Source organism: Mastomys coucha, unplaced genomic scaffold, assembly GCF_008632895.1.
Source record: "Mastomys coucha isolate ucsf_1 unplaced genomic scaffold, UCSF_Mcou_1 pScaffold6, whole genome shotgun sequence".
NCBI lineage: Eukaryota > Metazoa > Chordata > Mammalia > Rodentia > Muridae > Mastomys > Mastomys coucha.
In genome coordinates this window covers 116255634-116273476 of record NW_022196912.1, presented here as the reverse complement: position 1 = coordinate 116273476, position 17843 = coordinate 116255634, and the positions used below count along the sequence as shown (strand labels likewise).

The following is a 17843-nucleotide window of genomic DNA, read 5'->3' as shown; positions in this document are numbered from 1 at the left end:
GAGCCTGAAAAAAATGTAAGCTCCTTGATTTTGTCAGATGTCCTGTGTGTAAAGCTGGGGTGGCCATCCATCTCTGGAAGTTGGGGGTGGGGTGGAGTGGGTGTTGTGATCACAGTCAAGGCAGACCAACAAAATACAACAGTCCTTTGTTGTGGGTGGACTACGGGGGAGCATCAGTAGGTCCAGTGCGCTGACAAGTCTGGAGACCAGTTTGCGCGACTTCTCACTCACTGTCCCTAGAGCCCCTTGACACCTAGGTGCTCAAGCCTAGCTCTCTGAAAAGACGCAGACCCAACCTCTGACCACAGGGCCCTAAAGCTCCGCCCACAGGGCCCTGGAGCCCCGCCCGCCCATACACACTGGGATTCGTAGTCTTTCTGGATAGCCGGCCTCAGTCTCAGCTTCTATTGGTTTCTTTGTACGCCACACTCCGAGGTCGCACCAATCAGGCTGCGCAGGTAGCCCGGGCTCCGGGATCGGTGTTGCCGCAGCTCAATCACTGCCGGGCGGACTCTAGAGGGGGCTGCTCTGAGTCTGCGCGACGCCCGGAATTCCCACGGTTCTGCAGTCGCCGCAGCGATCACCCGCCCAGGTAATTGGGGACCCCTGGGAGGACCTGCGCCCCACGAGAAGTGACTTACCGGCTTTTGGCTAGGCTTTCCATCCCTCGACCCTTTTTGAGTCATATTTCCCTTCTGAAAGCTTCCAGCCGGAGACTTGTTTGTATCGCGAGTGTGCTTTGCTGGAACGGCGGGTTGCCCTGGAGGGCGAAACTGAGGCAGGAGGAGGAGTCGATTTATTGAGGTTTCACAGCCAGGCAGCTCTTGGCAGAGTCCCGGGCTTCTTGTTGATGTTTTTAACTTGGAGCATTGCACCAGTAGACAGGGGCGATTCCCGATCTGAACAAAAATACCCCGACAGGAATACCCCAAATATTCCTGAGAAGAGCTAGTGGGTTTTAGGGAGGCTCACATCCTCCTTGAAAGTGAAAGCTAGCCTATGTGGTCCCTCCCTGACCCCTTAGGGTTAGGGTTATTTTGTGTTAAGTAGACACTAAGGGCTGGAGGATGGAATGTATGTCACATGCTCCGTTTTATAGATGAAAATGAGTGGTCAGGATTTGAGACTCGCCCCGTGGTCTGCAGCTGTGTGTCCTGTGGAATATTCTTTACTCTGGGTCTGCAAACCAAATATTTATTGGGCTGTAGTAAGGTAAGCTACTGTTTGCTTTGAGATGGCCTCCTCAAACTCACCACGTAGCCCAGGTTGGTTCTGAATTCAGTGACCCTCCTGCCTCAGCTTTCTGAAGGCCAGAATTACAGGATTGGGCCTCCATGCTGTGTTCTTTGCTAAAATTTTTGAGACGAATTTATTTTGTGGAGGGTAGAGATAGTCCTTTGTGTACAGAGACAACACCCAGTCCTCGTTTGGGAGGAGCTAGGACTTGGTGTGGAGGGCGAAGAGTGGGGCGAAGCTGGAGCGATGGAGATAGGGCAGTGGCTAGCAGATGGTGTGGAGGGGAGAGAGGGGCGAAGCTGTGGACAGTGCTTTGGACCTGGAATTGTGGAGCCTGTATAGAGAAAGGGATTACATGTGTGGAGTGCGTTGATGCAGGACGATGTCACGTGTATCTCAAATGCCCTTTAGTGGGGTGGGGGATTTAGATGTTGTCCTGAATACTCAGTGAGCTGCCTTTAGTGTAAATTTCCCTTTACCTTACAGGGTTTGTAGGTTAGAGAGTGTTAGAGGAGGCCACACTGAAGACCAGAAGGGCACCAAGGTAACCCCCAGGGGAGTTACAGCAGTGGTTGGAAGAGAGAGAAGATTCCAGACCAGTTAAGGAAGTAGATAGACTACACCATGCCCAGGACGCTGCTTATTGATGGGGATGCATTCTTGGACACGTGTGTCAGTAGTCGATGATGCTGTGTGTACACTGTGTGTGTGTGTGTGGGTGGGGGCGGTGTTTCACAGGAGCCGGATGGTGTAGAGAGCCTAGCTCTCTGTGGAGCTGCCAGGTGCGATAGGAGATGGCACAGTGTGCAGGAGAAGAGCAAGGCTGTGGCCTGCAGAGCGTTTTCTATTTATAGTAACTGGGAGGACTCTCTGGAGCCATAGCGAACCAGTGAAGGGTCATGTCCTGCACATAATTATGAGGCTGGTAGCACAGTGGCTTGTTGTCCCCAGCATTGCCAGGGACACATGAGTAAAGCACTGGGTGACTGCATTGTGACAGCCCCAGGGATAGTAGCGATGGGACATTCTGGCTGTTGCTCTCCTGGGTCCATCATTGTGTATGTGACATGGATGCTGTTAACCCAGAAAACCCAAACAAAACAAAACAAAACACATGCGCCATTTCACAATGTTGAAGTGAAAACTCTGCTTCTAGAATTTTCCTGTAACTCTTGGAGAAATGCTCATTGCTGTTCCTGTTATTGTTGTTGTTATCTATGTAATCCTGGTTGTCCTGTAACTCACTATATAGACCAGGCTTGACTCAACTCACAGAGATAGGCTTGCCTCTCTGCCTCTTGAGTACTGGGATTAAAGGTGTATATCACTTCGGGCCCCACGGGATTTTTGTTTGTTTGTTTGTTTTTGTTTTTGTTTTTTATGAGGTAGGCTTTTACTCTGTAGCCCAGACTGACCTTGAATTTACAGTGACTCTCCTCGCTCAGCCTCTAGAATTCTGGGAGTGTAGATTGTGCCAAAACGCATGTGTACTCTCGCTTGTGTGTGTACATACCCTGTTGCAGGAGTTTCATGGCCCATGTGTGGAGATGAGAGGACAGCTAGCTCCAGGCTAGCCGTCCGTTTCCTTCTGTCTTTGGGAGGATGGGCTGAGACTGCAGATGCTGATTCAGTTTTTTTCACTTGGCTTCTGGGACTCAGCTCATCAGGCTCCAGGCTAGTTCCTGTAACCACTGGATCATCTCCATGGCCCTCCAGTGTTATTTTTTAAACCGCAGAAAGTTGCTTAGTGGATCAAAGTTCGAATCTCATTTTATGATGAAGTTGTCACGAGCATTGAGGATGTTGAAATCTGAATGATTAAATGAACATGTGATGAGGCTCATTGGTTTTCTTTTTTAACCACTCCCTCCCCCCAAAAGTCTCTTAGTTAGATACTTATGTATCCCTCAAATTTGGGAATGTTAAGTTTGATGCTCTCAGATGAAAAGATAGAAAAAGATGGTATTACTACTTGCTGTAGACCAGTGGTTCTCAACCTGTGGGTCTTAATCCCTTTGGGGGTTGCATATCAGATATCCTGGGTGTCAGATATTTACATTGCAATTCATAACAATAGCAAGATTACAGTTATGAAGTAGCAAGGAAATAATTTTATGGTCCGGGATCATCACAACATGGGGACTGTATGAAAGTGCCACAGCCTTAGGAAGGCTGAGAGCCTCTGCCTTAGAACAGAGTAGCCACTTGTAAAAGGATGAATTAAAAAACCCAGTGTCCTAGCATTGGAAGGACAGAGAGTCTGTGAGTTCAAGGCCAGCCTGGTCTACATAGATTTCCAGGACAGTCTGGGCTAGGTAGAGAGAGCCTGTCTCAAAAAACCAAACACCCTCTCCCACCATTGCAGTTCTTGGGAATACCATAGATATTTGTGCATAAAGAGAGGGTTTGTGGCAGTGTTTGTGACATTGCTTATAGTGGTTAGAAAACTAGAAACAGCTTAGCACTCTGAGAGGAAGAAAGTGTTTATTGGATGTCTGTAGATCTATTTAAGAGTCTAGTAAATTAATTGGAAGGACATGCTAGTTTAGAATAATGTATTGTGGGTGGCTAAGAGTGGGACTGCCAGGCAGAAGTTCCATCTGTAACGTTTTGTGGGTGTTTTGGAGGATGAAGAGCTAAGATTGTTACAAGATATTAACAGCTGATAGTTTAGTAATCATGAAGGTGAATGGGACAGAGTGGTTATGTTTACTTTACATCTTTTTGTTTCTAACACAGGGTTTCTCTGTGTAGCTTTACCTGTCATGGAACTCACTCTGTAGGTCAAGCTGGCCTCAAACTCAAGAGATCCCCCTGCCTCTGCCTTCCTAGTGCTGGACCTAAGGTGTGAACCACTACCACCTGGCTCTTTTTTTTTTTTTTTTTTTTTTTTTTTTTTTTTTTTTTTTTTTCTTTTCTTCAAGACAGAGTCTCACTATGTAGCTCTGACCATCCTGGAACTCACTATGTAGACTGGGCTGGTTTTGAACTCATAGATTGGCTTGCCTGCCTCCAGAGTCCTAGGACTAAAGGTGTCCACCACTACATGGGCCTTAAATTTCTTGAAGTTTAAAAAAAAAAAAAAAAGATACAGTAAGTTCAGTACCAGCCTGGTGGACACATGCCTTCAATCCCAGCACTCTGGAGGCAGGCAGGCCAATCTCTGATTTCGAGGCCAGCCTGGTCTACATTGTGAGTTCCAGGATAGCTACAGCTATGGCTAGGTTGACAGGTCTAAAATCAAACAAAATCAAAATCCAACAAGAGCCTGCCTTCAAGGCTAGGTGTGATAGCACACACCTTTAGTCTCAGAAAGAGGCTGGTGGATATTTTTGAGTTCAGGGTTTTTTTTTGTTTGTTTGTTTGTTTTGTTTTGTTTTTAAAAAGTCTAAATTAGACTTTAGAATTAATATAGATAGTCATTTTTGGAAAAAAGACCACAGAATGTAATGGAACCAAGTTTCAAAAAATAATAACCTTGGTTTAAAATAATTCATATTTGAACTAGGCATCAAAAATACAAGTGTTAAGAAGCTGTCAACCTTCTACCAGACATGATGTCATTAGACGCCTGAGGCCTCCTACCAACAGCTTGGCTTCTGTTTGCTTGTGTTAGAGTCGTGTAGTTTCTGTGATGGTAAAAGAGACTGTTTTTTTGAAAGGTGAAGTTATCACTGTGTACATCTTAAAAACGATCATGTGTTAAGAGCTTTGCTTGGGGGCTGGCGAGATGGCTCAGCGGGTAAGAACGCTGACTGTTCTTCTGAAGGTCCTGAGTTCGAATCCCAGCAACCACATTGGTGGCTCACAACCACCCGTAATGATATCTGACACCCTCTTCTGGAATGTTTGAAGACAGCTACAGTGTACTTATTTAAAATAATAACTAAATCTTTAAAAAAAAAAAGAGCTTTGCTTAACTTATTGACAAAACTTGTTGGTATTACAGCTAGTTCACAGAGTCCTCCAAAGTTCAGCCATGTCTGTAGACAGGAAACATTGGAGTGTGAACTGTAGGTGGGGGTGGATTAGGGGCAATGGAAAGTCTGTGTAGCCACCTGTGATGGTCAGTATATGCTTGGCCCAGGGAGTGGCATTAGGAGGTGTGGCCCTGTTGGAGTATGTTTGTCACTGTGGGCGTGGGCTTTAATACCCTTAGACTAGCTGCCTGGAAGCCAGTGTTCTCCTAGCAGCCTTCAGATTGTAGAACTCTCATCTCCTCTTGCACCATGCCAACCTGGGCAATACCATGCTCCTGCCTTGATGATAATGGATTGAACCTGTAAGCCAGCCACAAGTAAAGGTTGTCCTAATGTATGGGGCAGTGTGGGGCAGTGGTCTGCCCAGGTAACTTAAGCTCAGTTGAGTATTTGGCTTTGAGCCCTGGACCCCTGTGGGCAATTTCTGCTTGCAGAGGGTGGAAGGAGCTTGGCCGTTAACTCCTGAGTATTTGGTTCCTGTTTCAGTCACAACCCCTCACAGCTGCCCCTGCAGGGGATGTGTGATCTATCAGACAGACAATGCCCCAAGCTCCCAGTGTTCTAGCTGGACCCTACACCCAGTCATCTGACCACAAGCCAGACATGCCACGCCCCACACAATAAAAGGGGCGGTTTGCCCCCTCCTCACTCACACTCACTCTCTCACTCCCTTGCTCTTTGTCTCCTCTCTGTTCTCCCTCTCTTGCACTCTCTCTCTCTCTCTCTCTCACTCTCTTGCTCTTTGTCTCCTCTCTGTTCTCCCTCTCTTGCACTCTCTCTCTCTTGCTCTTTGTTCCTCTCTTGCTTTCTTCCTTTCCTTTCTCTCTCTCTCCTTCTCTTCTCTCTTTCCTCTCCTTTCCTTCTCTCTACTTGACCTATTTTCTCTTTCCTACAATAAAATATCTCATTTATACATTGCCTCCTTTTTAACTAATGCGCTGTGCAGCCACAGGTCAACACCTGGGAGAGAGAGACCCATCGGCCTCAGCAGCAGGTCCCCGCCTGTGGTACAACAAATAAGCGTTGCCTTGGTCATTCTGTCTGTTCACAGCAGAAAAACCCAAACTAAGACACCACTCTTTGTTAGAATCATTTGCATGTCTGCACGAGTTATTTGTATGACTCTTATCCACAGGAAATGGGTAGACAGTAATTTTGATGGAACCATAATTAGGTGGCCCTAGAAAGGTTATGCAGTCTATAGTTCTAGATCTGGCTCATTGCCAATCTCATAGTTTCCTGATGATAAGCTCATCTGGTAAGACATTTTCATTTGAGATAGGATCTAGCTACCTTAGTCTTCAACAGGAAAGCCAAAAGACGTGAGCCTGAGAACTTCATACTGTAGCCCTGCTAGGAAGGGAGCAGTGGCCACTGTGTCCAAGAGGGGCCTAGCTTAGAGAGAGATTAAGGCTGAGGATGAAGCTCAGCCATGGAGCATTGCCTAGCACTTGAGAGACACCCCAACCCCCACCCCCCGGTTAATCCCTAGCACCTCAAATCATGTGACATACTGTAACTCCAGCACTTGGGAGGTGGAGGCAGGAGGTTCTGGAATTTCTTTTGCATGCACTCGAGGAGGGGGACAGTGAAGAGGGGGATTCAAGATAAGGCTTCTCTGTGTAGCCCTGGCTGTCCTGGAACTCACTCTGTGGACCAGGCTGGCCTCGAACTCAGAGGTCATCCATTTGCCTCTGCCTCTGGAGGGCTGGCTAAGGATCTGGAATTCTAAGTCACTCTTAGCTACGGCGTAGTCAGTCTGAGGCCAGCCTGGGCTATCTGAGACTGTCTCAAAATACAGCAGAATACAGTACAATAATTCAAAACAGAAAGCTAACACAGCAAAAGAAAGTTCTATTAAGGAAATAGCTCTAGCAGGCCAGACGTAGTTATTCACACCCAGAATCCTAGGAGTTTTGGAGTTGGAGCAGGTGGATTGTGAGTTCTGGGTCAGTCTTTGCTATATAATGAGACCCCGTGTCAACAAAGCAACAAGACAAGGGGACAGTCCATATCACCTCTTTGTTCTTCGTTTGTTCATGTCATCAGCGGTCTACAGGAAGCCTCCACTCTAACCTACGGAGAACAGAGTGTGATGAGGACTGGCCTGTTTGGAAAGTTCTTCAAGGGTGTTGTCATCTCACTAACTAGCTTCTATGTGTGGCCTTGGCTTGCTGCTCTTGACGCAGTGTTAGCTGGCACTGAGAGGTCACACCTGGTGCTGGAGGTGTCTCTTACCTGGCTTTGAACTTGACCGAGCGACTTAGATGGCCCCATGACCTTCCCTCTGTTACTTATATACTTTGTGGTGACAATTTAGAATGTTCCCTTTGTCCCACTGTCCCTGGTTGAATTAAGCCCATTTGATGATCTTTTTTGTTTGTTTGTTTTATTTTGTTTTGTTTTTCGAGACAGGGTTTCTCTGTATAGCCCTGGCTGTCCTGGAACTCACTCTGTAGACCAGGCTGGCCTCGAACTCAGAAATCCACCTACCTCTGCCTCCAGAGTGCTGGGATTAAAGGTGTGCCCACCACTGCCTGACTGATGATCATTTTTTTGATGTCGAGTGAAGTTCTTATCTTGACCTTCTGGCCTAGCCTGTAGCTGAGCAGTATGATGGCAAAGGTTAGGACGAACCTTTGGCAATTGGGAACGTTCATGAGGTTTGTCATGTGACTTGGGGAGTGTGGTTAAAGGTCTCCGTGATGGGGGCACAGAAGAGCTCCCACTAATGCCTTAAAATAGCATGTGAGAGTGGTCATGCGTGTCCTGGGGGAAGGGCTGAAGATCCACTCTGTGTTTGAGCCCCAAGCTGGAATTGTCAATGTCTGCTCATGGGACCCACCAGGATTTCCCAGGAGCGGTATTGACGATGTAGTGTGACAGACACAGCCCGCTCAGCCAGATTCATGTCACTGATCTGCAAGTTTCTCTCCTTCTCCCAGTCTTGGTTTTCCTCCCTGTCTGAAAGGAGCAATGTGTGTTCGCAGGGGTCGTCTGTGAACTCATCAGCTGTAAGGATGAGTGAGTAGAGGGATCACAGCAGATCTGTCTGCTACTCCTCCCTAGCAGAACTGTGACCCGTGTATGAGAGGAGTGGAAGGTGAACCAGATACTGTGAGCACAGCTGAGGGCTGGCTTTATATGGCTGCTGCAGGGCTGGCTAATCGAGGTGGCTAGACTGGCTGTGTCTGTTTCAATGCTCACAGTCAGACTGGACATTGTTTCCAGAACAGAACAGCCATCTGGGTATCCTTGGGGCTGCTTCCAACGTTTCTCTTGGCTATCAAGTAGGATGCGCAAGTCCTTCAAGAGAAATGACATCATTTGCCTAGAGCCTAGGCTTACCCTCTTGTAACTTTTAACTCCTCGTTGGATGGCTTGAAAACCTAGAACTTTTGCAGGTGCTGTGTTAGTTGTCATCCTGTTACGCTTCGGAGGTAATGCCAAGAAAAAAAAAGACTATTACAAATTCAACGTAGATGCAACCCCCCATGTGCATGCATTTGTGTACACATTCATGCAGGTGCCTGTGGAGGTCATGAGGCAACTTCTGGTGTTTATCCTTCCAATTTGATTAAGACAGAGTCTCTGTGGTTCACTTCTGAATTGGCCAGGCTATCAAATACCCTCGACCGTCTGCAGATTTTTCCCATGTCACTGTAGGACTGCAGGGATTACAGGTGAGCACTGCCACACCCAACTTTGACTTGGGTTCTGCTGATTCAAACTCAGGTCCTCATGTGTGTGTAGCAAGAGATTGACCCTGAGCTGCCTCCCCAACCCTGAAGTGTTTTTGACCCAAGCTTGGTAAAATCTGTGGATCTGGAAACTTTGGACATTGAAAGCCACGTGTCTTTTATTTCTTTCTTTCCCCCTAAATATGAGCAGAAAGATCACATATCAATGTCACCTATGGGACGAGTCACTCAAATGCCACTCGAACCAAATGCAGTACAGACTGATGTATAAACCAGGAACCAGTTTGTTGATTTTTATGGGAGATTATTACAGCTATTCAGGCTGCCCTTGGGACTAGGAGCTCATTCTGTTTCCTAAAGGCAAAGTCAGTAATCTGGCCCAGAGGTCAAATTTACTACCTGTTGTTGTTTGTTTGTTTTTAATAGATAAGGTTTTATACTAACAGCCATGTTCATTTATTTCCATATTGTCTATGGCTGCTTTCATGATACATTGACAGGGTCAAATGACTATGTTGTAGATGGCCTGGCCTGCAAAGTCAAAAATATTTACTGTTTGGCCTTGATAGAAAAACATTGCTTACCAGATGGATCTTGGGGAATTCTTTCAGGGAGCTGAATGAGTGCAGGGTGAGGAAGCCCGCTGGTGGTCATGTGCACCTTCTGCAGTAAGGCCTGGAGAGAGCTCTGGGGACATTTGTTTCTGCTCTTGTTTGCCCTGTCTGAGTATGCCTCATGGGGGCCCCTAATCAGGCCTTTGGGACTGTGGAGGAGCCTCCTGGGTACCGATTAACAGATCAGCAGGTCCTGGCATTGAAATCACCTCAGCAGCTCCCTAACCTCAGCTGTTATAGATCATGCTGCCCCACACCCTCTGACTGACAACAGATCTGGGAGCATTTACTGCAGTTACTTACTCCTGTATGACTACTGCAGTAAAACAAAAGAGATAGGAATTAAAACTGGGTATGGTGGTAAGTGATGTAATTTTAGCCCTCAGGATACTCAAGTATGAGGCAGGGTGGGGGTGGAGGAGAGGAAGAGGAGGAAGAGGAAGAAGAGGGGGAAGAGGAGGAGGAAGAGGAAGAGGAGGGAGAAGAGGAAGAGGAGGAGGAAAAAGGAACTTTAATTTGCACTGACTGAGGATTTGGTTCTTGAGTTTGAGAAATTTGCAGTGGCCGAGCATCTTAATCCCAAGTGCCAGGAGGCTGGGCTTAGGACCAAGGGGGATGGGAGCCCATAGGGCTTATGCCGCCATCTCTGCATCCAAGTATAGTCTTAGCAGCATCTTTGTACCCAGGAGTGCTTTAGAGATGCAGTCTGTACCTAAGGAGATCCTCATGTGAGCGGATGCATGACGTAGCCTCACTGACACACCAGCTTAGGTGCCCTGGCTTCTTTCCCTTCTCCCTCTCATTGGAGAGTTAGAGCAGAGGATGGAGCTCTTGGTCCTAGAGACCAACCATGCCTTAGCTGCTGTTTGTTTTCATGAGAGCGGGAACCAGGCAGAGCCAGCCCTACAGGCTCCTTCCTGCTGAGTCCTGGGCACCTCTTATCACAGGGTCACAGGCCTGGGTGAGTCATTTCAGAACACCAGAGTCAGGATACAGGGAGAGGCTAATGTCACAAGGTAAGGTGGCCAGCATATGGCGTTATTACTACCTTGTGTGGTAGAAAGGGTGTTTAAGGTTTGGCATTAGGAGGTTTGCTGTGGTACTCTGGCACATGCTTGCAGTCCCGGGTACTCTGGAAGCTGAGGCAGGAAGATTGCTTGCTCGGTGTTGGAGATAAGCCTGGGAAACACACATCAAGACATTTGTCTCAAAACAATACAAAACACGTTTTGACATTAAAGTATAATACGGGCTGGGTACTTCCTTAAGCATGAAGTCTTGAGATGTGGAACTATGGGGCAGAAACTAACAGACTAAGAATCCAGAACACACAGGGCTGGACTTTGGCTAAGGATAAGTCTCCAGAAACAGTGGATCTGTCACTTCATACCTTTCTCTGCCCTTCCTCCCTTCCTTCTTTTCTTTTAAAAATTTTTAAATTTGTATTTATTTATTTATTTATTTACTCTTATTTTTCAAGACAGGGTTTCTGTGTACAGCCCTGGCTGTCCTGGAACTCACTCTGTAGACCAGGCTGGCCTCCAACTCATAAATCTGCCTGCCTCTGCCTCCCAAGTGCTGGGATTAAAGGCGTGTGCCACCACTGCCTGGCTTTCTTTCTTTTCTTTTCTTTTCTTTTCTTTTCCTTTTTTTTTTAAAGATTTATTTATTTTATGTATATGAGTACACTGTAGCTGTCTTCAGACACACCAGAAGAGGGTATGAGATCCCATTAAAGATGGTTGTGAGTCACCATGTGATTGCTGGGAATTGAACTCAGGACCTCTAGAAGAACAGTCAGTGCTCTTAACCTCTGAGCCATCTCTCCAGCCCTCTTTTTTTAAAAGATGAAATATTATTTATTTGTTTGTTTTGGATTTTTGAGACAGGGTTTCTCACTCCTGGAACTCTCTCAGCAGACCTGGCTAGTTTTTTTTAACACATAGAGATTTGCCTGCCTCTGCTTCCCAGGCACTGGGATTAAGGGTGCGCATCACCACTGCTTGGTGAAATATTTATTTTTATTATTAGGTATGTGTGTGTGTGTCTGTGTGTATGTGCACGTGAGTGTAATTGCCTGTGGAGCTTGGCGCCCCACCTCCTCCAGCTGGATGGAGTTAAGGGCGGTCGTGAGCCACCCAACATGGATGCTGGGAACTGGGCTCAGGTCCTTTGTAAGAGCAGTGCCTACTCTTAGCCTTCCCCCTTTTTAAAACACGTGAAAGTGTTTGCTCCACCTGGTACACAGACACATGCACTTGTTAATAACTGCCAGACAGAGACAGGAAGTCTGATTATGGCTTATCCAGGTGGCTCACACTGATGCTCAAACTGCCATCTCTTTTGGTAATAGAGAAACACGGCTCTTACTTCATGGGGAATATGAGTTTATTCTGGAGCTAAATGTGAATGGCATGGCCCAGGGAACACACAAACACCATGCCGAAGTGGTTGCATATGGTTTTCATTCGGGACAAAACTAAGAAGCGTCATAAATCAAAGGCATTTCCTTTGTAGTGGTAGTGGGGACCATGGACAGCAAAAAGGGCATTGCTGTTATTGGGGTCACATGCTAACTGATGACATTCTTGGCTTTTGGACTGGTGGACTGCAGTAGTCTCCTAAGGGCTTACATTGTAAGGTTTGGATAGTCACAAGGATATTAGATTAGACACAGGGAAGAACAATGAATGGCTTTGAAGGGGGCAAAAATATCTCAAGGTATTTGGCTCTAGTCTGCAACGTTTTAACTCCATAATCTTGAAGCTCAATCTTTCTTCCTTCCTCGTAGAATCTTTAACTCATCCACCCCCTCTCCCCCACCCCTACCTCTCTCCCCCCTTTTCCTCTCTCCTTCCCTTCCTCCTCTCCCTGTACCCCTTCTGGGGAACTTGAGTTCACACTCTTGTTCATGTACTGAATATTTATACTTATACTATAAGTAATACTATAAGTAATCTACATTGGAGCTGGTGAGATAGCTTAGTGGACGAAGATACTGACTGCTAAGTCAGCCAGCATGTGAGTTTAAAGTGGAAGGAGAGAACCAACTCCCTAAAGCCGCCCTCTGCGTGGCAGTACATACCCCACCTGCTATGAATAACTTTAAAAATGTAGGTACGGGCTAGGGAGATGGCTCAGTGGATAAGAGTACTGGTTGCTCTTCCAGAGGTTCTGAGTTCAATTCCCAACTACATGGCAGCTTACAACCATCTAAAACAGTATCTGATGCCTTCCTTTGCATACAGGCATACATGTATGCAGAGTACTCATACATAAATAACTAAGGTTTTAAAAAATATAAAAGAAATGTAAATACATTTTACAATAATATTTATTATAATAAAAAGGGGCAGTTTAGGAGATTGCCCTATTCTACCCACTACCCAACAAAAAAACTCCTGTTATACTTATATGTCTGCTTTGTACGTTTTCCCACAAACAACTAGGAATGTGTGTTCTTGCACAGACAGTTCAGGGTTTGGTGGGATGCCATCTACATTCTGAGTTGTGGCAGGAACTTGAAAAGTTCTAAGTGCTTTCTGGGTATTGGTTGGCCATGGGCACATCTGCCTCTTGTAGGTAGGTTTAGGAATAGAGACAGGACTGCCCACCCCCAGCAGTGACCAAAGGTCTTCGAGGGTTTTTATCTTAGCTGTTACCCTCAGCACATTCCTCTGGGATGAGCAGCCAATCCTTTTGACACCAGGTGATGTTCTTGACCCTTTTTAAATGGGCTGTGTTTTTCTTTTCAGTCTTTTGTAGCAGACACTGGGGTGCAGAATGGTCTGGAAAGCGGCCGTGCTTCTCAGCCTGGTGCTGGGTGCTGGTGCTGTGCCCATCGGTGTGGACGATCCCGAGGACGGTGGCAAGCACTGGGTGGTGATCGTGGCAGGCTCCAACGGCTGGTATAATTACCGACACCAGGTAAGAAACTCAACGGCGCTGGCTTTGCCTACAAAATGGCCACGCCATTTTGGAAGATAGTTTTGCTTTAGTCTAATGCAGGATTTCCTCACCTTTCCACAACGGTGGCCTTTAGAACCAGGAGTTAATCCCTTTTTGGGTCTGCACCGTATCTGAAGTGGTTGTGGCATCACTTGTCTGCTTGTCACAACTCAAAACTCAGTATGTATTTAGATATCTCCACATATCTTGGGGGCTCAAGATTACCAGGTGAGAGCCCTTGGGCTAACACCTTCATGTTATAGAAAGGACACTGGGGCGCTAGAGAGAGGAGGTGATTTAACTGAGGCCACAGGACAGGAAGCAAGCAGGGTGGAAGCTCTGGGGACTACACTCCCGGCCCCTCTGCCCTCCACACCTCTGTCCCTTTACACCACCTTATCCCTCCTGGTGTTTCCTGCAAATCAGCTTGTGGAAGTGAGGGAAAAAGTCATAGTTGACAGTCTGGCCTCCTGCTCAGAGGAAGGGGTGGCCTTGGGGAAGCATCAGTCTTGGGGAAGATGAAACGGCAAACCTTGTAATCTAAAGATCCCACCCCAAGGTGTGGACCCCAAAAAGAATGAAAATATGCCTGTGCAAAATCTCGTGCTTGTATCAGCCTTACTCAGGTGATCCAGCATGAAGATGGGAGCATGGATTGGCCACGGAAAGGATGGAATTATTCCTTCCGTGTGCTTCAGTACGGACAAACCGTAAACACATGCTAAGTAAGAGAAGCCAGTCAACAGAGACCAAACCAGTTCATAAATCCACTAAGTGGCACAGTGTAAACTCATGCTAAGTAAAAGAAGCCAGTCACAAAGACCAAACAGTTCATAAATCCACTAAATGGCACTTCAGATTAGGAAAATCTGCAAGGAAGAGGGGGCTGGGCAGAGGAGAGTCTGAGGAGTTGACTGCTTGTGGAATTAGATCCTGTTTCGGGTAGTGAGAATGTTCTAGAACTAGAAAGTGGTGATGGTTGCACTGTATTTAAAGGCTGACTTCATATGAATGATAACACTGTCCTTTAAAAAGTCGATTTAGGCGTGAGTGGTGACACATGCTTTTAGTTTCAGCTCTTGGAGGCAGAGGCAAGCAGATCTCTGAGTTTGAAGCCAGCCTGATCTATAGAACAGAGCTAGTTAAATGGTTAATTTTTTTTTTTTTAGGCCAGGTACCTAGATTATCACAGGAGATCACATTGCAGGCTCTCCTGAGATCATTCAGAGCCTTTAATCCTCACCATTGAGCAGTATGGAGCTGGATCTGTTCTTAATCCCTCTTTTTCCACCCGCACTTGGTTGGAGGTCTGGGGAGGCCAGCAGTTTGCCCAATGCGGTGGAAGTTGTAAGTAGCACAAGGAGGGGGTGGGGTAGGATCCAGACCCAGCCAGCTGGCTTGAGAGCCACCCAGTCCAGTAAGAACTGCATGAGTCATGGAAAAATTTCTAGTAGCCACATCTGAAAAAGATTAAAATATGTAGGAGGAGCTGCGGAGGTAGTCTATTCAGTTAAATGCCTGCTGCGCACAAGGACCTGAGTTCAGCTCCTAGAAAAACACCACGGAATACTGTTGTGTGCTTGGAATCCCAGTTCTATATAAGGAGGTGGAAATAGCTGGATCCCTGGACTCACTGGCCAGCCAGCCTAGTCTACTTGATAAGCTCCAGGCCAGTGAGAGACCGTCTCAAAAATGGAGTATTGGGGGCCAGGCTGGAGAGGGAGGTCAGTGGTTGATAGCACTTGCTGCTCTTCTGGAGGACCTGGATTTGGGCCTCAGCTTCCACATCAAGCAGCTCATAGCCTCCTCTAACTCCAGCTCCGGGGGATCTGATGCCCAACTCTGGACTTAGGAAACTGCACATACCTGTGCATATACACACGCAGACATACATATATACAGTTAAAAATAAAGTGAATAGCACTTGCCTTAGTCACTGTTCTGTTGCTGTGAAGAGACACAATCAAAGCAACTCTTTAAAAAGAGAGCATTTAATTGGACTTATGTAAACTTTTTGTGTATAATTTCAGAGGGTTAGCTCATTATCGTGTCAGGCAGCTTGGTCTGGATGCAGCAGTGGAGAGAGGCTGGGTCTGGTGTGGGCTTTTGAAACCTGAAAGCCCAGCCCTAGTGAGACACCCCCTCCAAGAAGGTCACCAACCGGGGACCAGGCTTGCAAATATATGAGACTAACTGGGAGCATTCTTATTCAAACCTCCACAGCACCCAAGGAACAACACCCATTTTGGTTTTTTTGCCTCCACATTCATACACACACACATACACACACCACACACACACTCCTATATACACAGTATAAACACATACGCCTACCTATACATAATATAAACATACACACTTATAAACAATATAAACACACTTACGCACAATATAAACACATACATACACAATATAAATACCCACACACTTATCTACAATATAAACACATAACTATTCACAAATATGTAAACACAGAAGAATATATAGGAAATTAATTTTGACATCGTATTTAAACCAGATGTCTAAATGATTATCAATTCATCATGTAATTAATATTAAAATTGCCACTGAGATAGCCTGTATCTTTTTTTTTTTTTTTTTTTTTTGTGGTTTTTTGAGACAGGGTTTCTCTATATAGCCCTGGCTGTCCTGGAACTCACTCTGTAGACCAGGCTGGCCTCAAACTCAGAAATCCACCTACCTCTGCCTCCCAAGTGCCAGGCTTAAAGGCATGCGCCACCACCGCCCGGCAGCCTGTATCCTTTAACAAAAGTTTCATTACATTTATTTATGTATGCATGAATGTGTGTATGTGTATGGCCACAAGCCTGTTGTGGCACGTGTGTGGAGGTCAGAGGATAAATAAACTTGCAGGTGTTGATTCTCTCAGTCTACCATGTGGGTCCCAGGGATCAAACTCAGGTTGTCAGACTCGGCAGAAAGTACGTTTATCAGTAGAGCCGTCTCGCTGGCCCCTATATCCTTTTTTGATGCTAAGTCATTGAAATCCAGTATGTACAGGAGTCCCAGGGTGTGTCAGTTTAGATTATCCCTGGTACAGGTGGTTAGCCAGCTGTTGGTTGGGAGGTTGGCACAGCTCCCAACTCATGGGGTGTCCCTGTGAGTGTCATCAAGAGTTGGTTGGCATAGGGGAAGTCCTGACTCATTTTGAATGGCCTCTGTGTGCTGGCCTTGAAAGGAAATTTGGCCTGATTAAGAGCTGTTATCACGACGGATTGCTTTTCCTTTGAGAGAAAAGATAAGTTAAGCACAAACCACAGGCAGCAAGTATGCTGGCTCATCCGCCACCTGGTTTTTATACAGCCAACTTAGGAAAATACACTGGCTAAACATTACTTGGAGGTTAAATCATTCAAGAACTCTCCCTTGGGCCAGGCAGTGGTGGCGCACGCCTTTAAGCCCAGCACTTGGGAAGCAGAGGCAGGTGGATTTCTGAGTTCTAGGCCAGCCTGGTCGACAGAGTGAGTTCCAGGACAGCCAGGGCTATACAGAGAAACCCTGTCTCAAAAGCAAAACAAAACAAAACAAAACACCCCCCCCAAACAACAACAACAACAACAAAAACCAAAAAAAACCCCCAGAACTCTCCCTTGATCTTGTACAGGTTTAAATGGATGTATTTATAGAGGCATGAGGTTCCTCAGGACTGATGGATCAGGCTGGCCTCCAACTCACAGAGATCCTCCTGCCTCTAAAGGTACTAAGACTAAATGTGTGCATGCACCACCATGCCTGGTATGTCCTCAATGTTTTAAATAGCAAGTGTGGAGAGTCCTAAGTTGGCCAGTTAAACTCAGGCCATTTGACCCAAACCCATGTTTTCAATTTTGAGGTCCTGTCTCCAGATAAGTACTGGCTGTCACGAAATGGTTACCACAGCTCCAGGTTTTCTAGGGCAATGGGACATGCAAATAATGAGGAAAGGACCACTGAAGTCAGAAATAAACCAAAAGCAACTTTATTCACTGTGAGGTGGGTGGTGGTAGCTGGCGCTCTAACTGGATAAGGCCTTGGTCAGTCTAGGGAGATGACACAATGACCTTGAAAGGGTAAGACCAGTCTCCTTCTGAAGCCGAAATCCATGAGCAGGGGATAATAAAGAAGGAATTTGTAAATTGAGGGTTAGTTCTGCGTGGTGACTAGCAGGATGGTGGTACCGGCTCAGTGCCAGGGACCAGCCTCGGCTTGCTCTGGGTGTCTGAGAGTGGCAGAAACAAACGACTCCAGTCAAATCGTGAGTCCTAGCTGGCGGCCTATGTTCTGTTCCAGATAGCTCCCTGGATAGCTCTCTGTAGATAGTTCTTGGCTCTGTAGTCTGCTCAGGACAGCTTTTCAGACACTGC

The 17843-nt window shown here is 46.4% G+C and overlaps 1 protein-coding gene across 2 annotated transcripts in view; it reads left to right on the top strand.

Moving 5' to 3' along the window:
- The first annotated feature begins 437 nt into the window (after window positions 1–437).
- Lgmn (legumain) overlaps window positions 438–17843 on the top strand; it is a 45437-nt gene continuing 28031 nt past the window's right edge. Inside the window, exons 1-2 of one of the 2 annotated variants that reach the window (XM_031357481.1) lie at window positions 438–592; window positions 13287–13458. In XM_031357481.1, the coding sequence (XP_031213341.1) occupies window positions 13315–13458 (144 nt within the window). In that variant the 5' untranslated portion in view covers window positions 438–592; window positions 13287–13314. Of the gene's footprint in view, window positions 593–1070; window positions 1213–13286; window positions 13459–17843 lie in introns of those variants that run through there. The other variant, XM_031357483.1, reaches the window with a different exon arrangement.